The sequence below is a fragment of the Propithecus coquereli genome, unplaced genomic scaffold (assembly GCF_000956105.1).
Source record: "Propithecus coquereli isolate 6110/MARCELLA unplaced genomic scaffold, Pcoq_1.0 Scaffold5, whole genome shotgun sequence".
Classification (NCBI taxonomy): domain Eukaryota; kingdom Metazoa; phylum Chordata; class Mammalia; order Primates; family Indriidae; genus Propithecus; species Propithecus coquereli.
The window spans coordinates 8,054,390-8,060,687 of NW_012150840.1; the positions used below are offsets into that span (position 1 = coordinate 8,054,390).

Consider the following 6,298-nt stretch of genomic DNA (forward strand, 5'->3'; position numbering starts at 1 on the left):
TTTTGCCATCCTCTGTAGGCCAGGAGGTATTTTTTCTTTACTCATATCTTTTCACTGTTTGGATTTTAATACCATAAACATTTTTAACATCTGCATAACCATAATTTAATTAATCATTTGTTTACATGAGGGGACATATAGGTAGTTTTTTCACTGCATAAATGACTTTTTGTTCATAAAGCTTTTACAGTATTTCCCTGGGATAGAGTCCTACGCGTGAAATTCCTAGGCCAAAGCCCGTTCCCATTGCAATGTTGTTTAAGACATGAGCCCGGCAGCAATGCCTAAAAGTGCTTCTGCCTCTTCTCTCCGGAAAAGCATCCCCTGCTTCCTTCCCCTCGCTTTCCCGGGGGCCCCGCCCAGCGAGCGCCTTGCACTTTGCCTGGAGCTTTGCTTCTTTCTTGTCTGGGCGGGATTCGGCGCCAAATCCATCGTGCCCCTGCCTGTCCGTCTCCAGCCTTGCCCTGACTGGGGATGACTGTTCTGCACTCTGGCTTCCAGCTCGGGCCTTGCCCCACCTGAGCTGTAAACCCTCCCAAATCTACGGTATCCCACCGCCGCCGCAGCCCTGCAACTTCTCCAGTGGACACAGTGACTGCTGTTGCCACCTGGGAGGAAAGGGGATATGGGGTGGTGGGGGAGAGTGGGGGAATTGATTTAACCAGCAGGTGGGACTACAGCAGGGGCCCTCACTGGGGCCACATCACTCACCCTGCAGGAAGGGGTGAGGCTTCCGCTGGCCTCAGACTCAGGCTGGGAATCCTGGCCTTTGGGTTTGGCTGGAATGAGCTCTAGGCATTTCAGACAAGCCCTCTCCTTTCCGTGGGCTTTTGGGACCATACTGGTTGACTCTCCTCATTTTTCTGCACCCTGGCTTCCCTACCAGGCCATCCAGAAGAGAACTCGCACCCTTCTCCCGGCAATATCCCGCGAGCTCTGTGGCTCTCCCTTTGGCGCTCCTTTGACTCTGTGCATGGCCGCAGGGGTGGGGAACCGTGCGAGGTAATCCCCAAAGGAGCAGGGTAACAAAGGCCCCTCTGCAGGGTGTGCCCAGTGTTAACTCCACCCCCCTGCAGTGCCCACCAACCTCCCCCCAATTCACACTCTCCCTCACCTCACAGTAAAGTGTGAGACACAGCCTGTCTCTCTGAGGTGCAGCCACCTCCACATACCCTGAGGGACCAGCCTATCACTTCAGTCACAGTGGCGTGAAGTGGGTGTGGCATTTTGTACTGCTTGTACCCAGTCTGACCCTTGATCCGGCATCAGCCTTCTACCTTCCTTGTTCACAGTTTTGAGCAAACAACACACCTGCTCTCCTGTATCAAATAATGGGCAACATAATGGGGACACATTATGTGGGGACATGAAAGTGATTTGAGACTTCAGGGCAGATAGTGCTCATCTGGCCACCAGGGAAGGCCACCAGGGCAGGCAATGCGTGGGACAGCCTCTTCCTCCCTCACCATCCCCCTCCCAAAGCTGTAAACTCAGCAGAAGAGCCAAAAGTCTCAGCCCCAGAGGCATATATCTGCATGCTATGCTATTATGTTAGCATAAATGTTTAGTGTTCACATCAGTGCTAAAATTAAAAATAATTTTTAAATATCAAACTTCCTCTTGCAGCTGCTCTCTCGTTCACTTTCTACCTAGACCCCAGGCATCCTATTTTTGTTTGGAATCTTGCTTACTGTGGGGCCCTTGGCCGAATGGCTGCACGGCTGAGGATGGGGGTCAGAACATGGGGTTCTAGTTCCAGCTATGACTAGCTCTGGAGCTCTGAGCAAGCTACTTCATCTGATCCTGTTTTCTCCATCTGTAGCAGAGTGATAACTACCCGCCCTGCATGGCACTGGGTAGACAGGAAAAGGTTTGGGTCAACCTAAGTGGGTTTGATCCTGGCTCCACCACCCTCGGTGACCCTGAGCAGGTTACTTAACCTCTCTGAGCTGTGTTTTCCCTCTTGGCGAAAGGAGGGTAATGTGGTACTGCTGACCCCAGGACTGCAGGGAGGATTAAACGAGACCATGTCCAGGACTGGAAAACAGTAAGTGCTTAAAGAGCACAGCATTCCACCTTCCTCGCATACCTATGTTATTTAAAAAAAATTATATGTGAACATTATGCTAGTCATAATATTTTAATAAGTTGTTTTAATTGAGACATCCACTTCGGCACCTGCCCGGGTCCCAAACCGCGCTAAACGAGCGGGATTCTCATCCTCGCCTGTGCCGCGGCCCCTCTCTTCTGTCTAAAGCTTGGCTCCCGCTCCGTTCCAGTGTCCAACCACTGTCCACCCCGCTGTCCCCACGGACACGCAGCTCCGCCCGGCGGGGGCCCAGGCAGCCGGATCCCGCCCTCGGGGCCGGGGCTGCAGGGCGCGTGTCCAGCCAGGCTCCGGCGAGACGCGGCGGCGCGTCCCCACCCGGGGCAATGTCCCGCGGCTCGGGCGCACTCACCCTCTTGACCAGGAAGCCCTCCTTGAGCACGCCGTCCTCCATGTCGCCCGCGCCCGGCCTCCCCAGGTGCGCCGTCCCCGCTCGCCCGGCTTCTCCGCGCCCGCGCAGCCCGCGCCCACGGCGCCCAGGAAGCGGCTCCGACGCCTCCCTGGCGCGTGTCCAGAGCCGGAGGCCTCGGGGCCTCCCGGGCAGGAAGTCAGAGCAGGTCTGGATTTCTGAAGTGACGTTTCCACCTGAAGGTGCTCCAGGGCCCGGGTAGTCCTCAGAGTACAGAGTCTGCCGACCCCGCCCCGCTCTCTCCGACTGGGCAGCGAGCTCCGTCCAGGTGCGCCCTGCCCCTTACTGTTCCAGTCTCTGCCCAGCTTCCTCCGCCCCCAGCCTGAGCCAAGTGCTTGCCTGGCACTTTGCCTATTCCCTTGATTAATGCTTATCGAATTAAACGCAAATGAAAGCATTTCGAGGATTTGGAGCTGTCCCTGAGCTCCATGGAAGTGGGGACGGGAGAGTCGATGGGGGTGTAGCTGGACTGGGAACTGTATCCTGGCCTCTGGTGGGGGCAAAGAAAAGTTCCCGTTAAGGGGAATGTCACAGGTTTAAGGAGACAGACACAGTCTGCAGGGGCCTCTCTCCCAGTAGTACACCCCCTCCAAAAATAAAGATAGAGCCCAAAATTCCATCATTAGGCACAAAATTTAAGGAGGTGGCAGGAAACTCAGTAACCTAGATAAACAATATTTTAATGCAATATTTTTTAAAAATCAAAATTAATGCCAAAAAATGTATGATGAACAAAATATCAACATTTTAAATAAAGACAGGATCAACAACCGCACCTAACCAGGCCACATTGGAGCCCGAAACAAAAGGAAACATCACTACAGTAATCCTGATTCTGTCTAGGAATCCTTAGGACACAGTCACACACGTTCTTTATTTGCACTCCAGTGCGAACAGTCCGCTCAGGACTCCTTACCAGGCAGGGGATTGGCCTTCAGAGGCCTTGAAGGGAAGAGAAGGCTCTAGAAACGGAAGAAGGTGCCCCCAGCTATGCAAGTCCAGGAGTGCCTTTCAGAACCAGCCTGAATGAAGCCCACTCCCAAACCACCCCGGGTACCCCCCGCACTGGGGCTCAGGCCACACTGCTGCCGCTGCAGTAATGGACATACATTCCCCTACCCCCACCTCTCACCCCAAGGAAACCTGACAGGGGTTTGCCAGGTAATGACCCACTCTAGCCTTCTGCACCAGCTGGCATTCAGACCTCCCAGCAAGTCCAAAAACAATGGGGCTTCCATTCGCTTTCAGAATGAACACTGACTCCGCACCTTCTGATGCCAAGCCTATGTAGGTGCCAGGTTTTATTTAATGCACAGCAACCCCATGAGGTGAGTTTACTGTCTCATTTTTCCAGCCAAGGAAACTGAAACTCCAAGCAGTTAAATAACTTGCCCACGATCACACAGCTCCACGGCATTGCAAATGTACTGCTTCTCAAAGGAGTTGTCCCAGCTCTGAAACGTGGCTGGCCTCAAACCCAGGACCCGGGAGGCTGGGCTGGAAAGTTCTAATCCTCTTTGGTTCCAACTATGGTCTGTTCATTTCCTTCCTCACAGAGGCTATCTTGGCTCTACCCAGCCACAACTCTCTGGGGCTTAGAAGAGGTGACATTGCTTTGGCAAGAGGGGTTCCTGAATGAGTTCATAGAAATGGGAAAGGGAGAAAAGGTTGGTCCTCTCTCCTGGTGGTACCCCTACTAGGAGAGAGCTAAGGCACACCTAGAACCTGCTTCCTGTCCTGGGGAAGCCCCTGGTCCAACCCACCCTAGCTGACTCACTGGACTTGGGACATGAGTCACACCACCTCCTTCCCCAGGCTGTGGTGACTGAGCCACCAGCCCACCAGGGAACCACAATGACATAAGCCCAACTCAACCACAGAGAAGAAGATGGAGACACAAGGAAGCAGACAGCAATGAACAGCTGAGATTGGGGAAAGGAGGCAGGAAAGGGAAGGAAGCTCCAGATCCAGGAACTTGTCTTGCTCTTGCAGACAGACACCTCTCCTCCCTCTCAGGGCTGGAGGCTGACCCTCTCAGCCCTACCCTCTTTTTGTCATGAAGGGCCAGATAATGCCTAAGGTATGTGAACTATAGAAAGCTATTAGGTCAGTGTTTGGGTGTAAGTTATTCAGAGCCCTATGTGAAATTCCACTGTTAGAGAGTCACTCCTTTAGCTTTAGATAAGAATCCCTTGTTTAAGATACAAACAGTAGAGAAGGGTAAATCATGGAGCCTTATTCACAGTGAAAACCTAATTCAATGAGTTTATCAGAATCACAGAATCAGAATCTAACCCCTAAAGATTATCCAATCCAGGCACTTCATTTTATAAATGAGGACTCCCAAGGCCCAGAGAAATAAAATGACTTGTCCAAGGTCCTGCAGCCAGTTGGTGGCAAAGCCAGGACCAGAATACAGGTTAACAGAACTACATACTTCAAGGCTGGCTCCTGGCAAACACAGGGGAACTGCTCCCAGCAGGGACCTGCATTGGAGCATCCTGCAGTGAGAAGATAGCTGTGCAGGCCTAGAGACTTCACAAAATGTTTGTTTTTTCTGAACATAAGAATAAATTTGTGCTTATTATAGAAAATTTATAAAATACCAAAAAGGATAAAACCACCCAAATCCTACCATTCAGACAATAATCAGTATTTTTATATGTACATAATTTTTATTAAATTTTATTTAAAAATTGTGAACTCTGCCTTTTTCCATTTATGGCTAATAAGCATCTTATCAGATTATTAAAAATAATTCAAAAACACAGTTTTAATGACTGCATAAGATCTCATCATGACTGTGTCATAATGTATTTAAATCATTGCTATTTAGGTTGCATTTCCTTTTTCACTGTGTAAATAATGCTATGATAAATATCTCTTCACATAAACATTTCTCCACATCTCTGATTATTTCAATTACATGTCTAAAGTATAATTTTAGGTTAAAGGGCATAAATTTTTTAAATTCTTGATACATATCACAAAACCAATTTCTAGAAATGTACCACATGATGTCCCCACCAGCTGTGTATGACAATGTTGGTCTCACAGCCTTCACACCAGCATTAAGTACAGCATTTTTAGAAACCTTTGCTGATTTTATCAGAACCAGCAGAGACCATCCCCACTTGCGTAAGCTCTGTTATCTCAGTCAGGGTTGAGCCCTGCTCTCTGGGGACAGCCAGATGCTTCCCCTGGAAGAGACTGAGAACTGGGAAGCTGCTGGGGAAGGCGGCAGTGGAAGTCCCAGAGGAGGGCATCACTCTCAGGGAAAGGAGGGTGTGTGGGGTTTGGGGCAGCCAGGAGAGCACCCTGGAGGCGCTTTAAAGCTTGGGGAGAGGCAAAAAAAAAAGGGGGAGAGGAGAGAGGAGCTAGAAGTGCAGGCAGGAAAAGACTAAAGAGAAATTTTACCTAATTCATGGCTTTGCCCAAGACCATCCAGCAAGTTGCCCTGTTAAAGCAGAAATATAAATTCATTCATCCATCCATCCATTCATGCATTCAGAGCATACTTGTACCTAGTATGTCCTGTGTACAAACAAGGCTGTGGGGCAATACACAGACCCTGCCCCCAGGCCTCACACGGCAGTGTAAACAAGGCATCGTTTTCGTTGACAGCAGCATCTCCTGGGACACTGTGGTTCACAGGGCAGGTGCACCACTGCGCAAAGCAGTGTTCGAAAGCAGTGCTTCTCAAACTACCTGTGGTGAAGTCCGGGTTTGTCTCTTCCCTGAGACCTGGACAATTCGGTGGTCCTACTGTGCATGACTATAAA

At 50.4% G+C, this 6,298-nt stretch overlaps 1 protein-coding gene across 1 annotated transcript in view; it reads right to left on the bottom strand.

Annotated features, from left to right (window-relative positions):
• Positions 1 to 2,568, bottom strand: part of PLEK2 (pleckstrin 2) — a 21,773-nt gene extending 19,205 nt beyond the window's left edge. The window contains exon 1 of the mRNA XM_012656190.1: positions 2,460 to 2,568. Within this exon, the coding sequence (XP_012511644.1) occupies positions 2,460 to 2,501 (42 nt within the window). The 5' untranslated portion in view covers positions 2,502 to 2,568. The remainder of the gene's footprint in view (positions 1 to 2,459) is intronic.
• Positions 2,569 to 6,298: the final 3,730 nt, after the last annotated feature.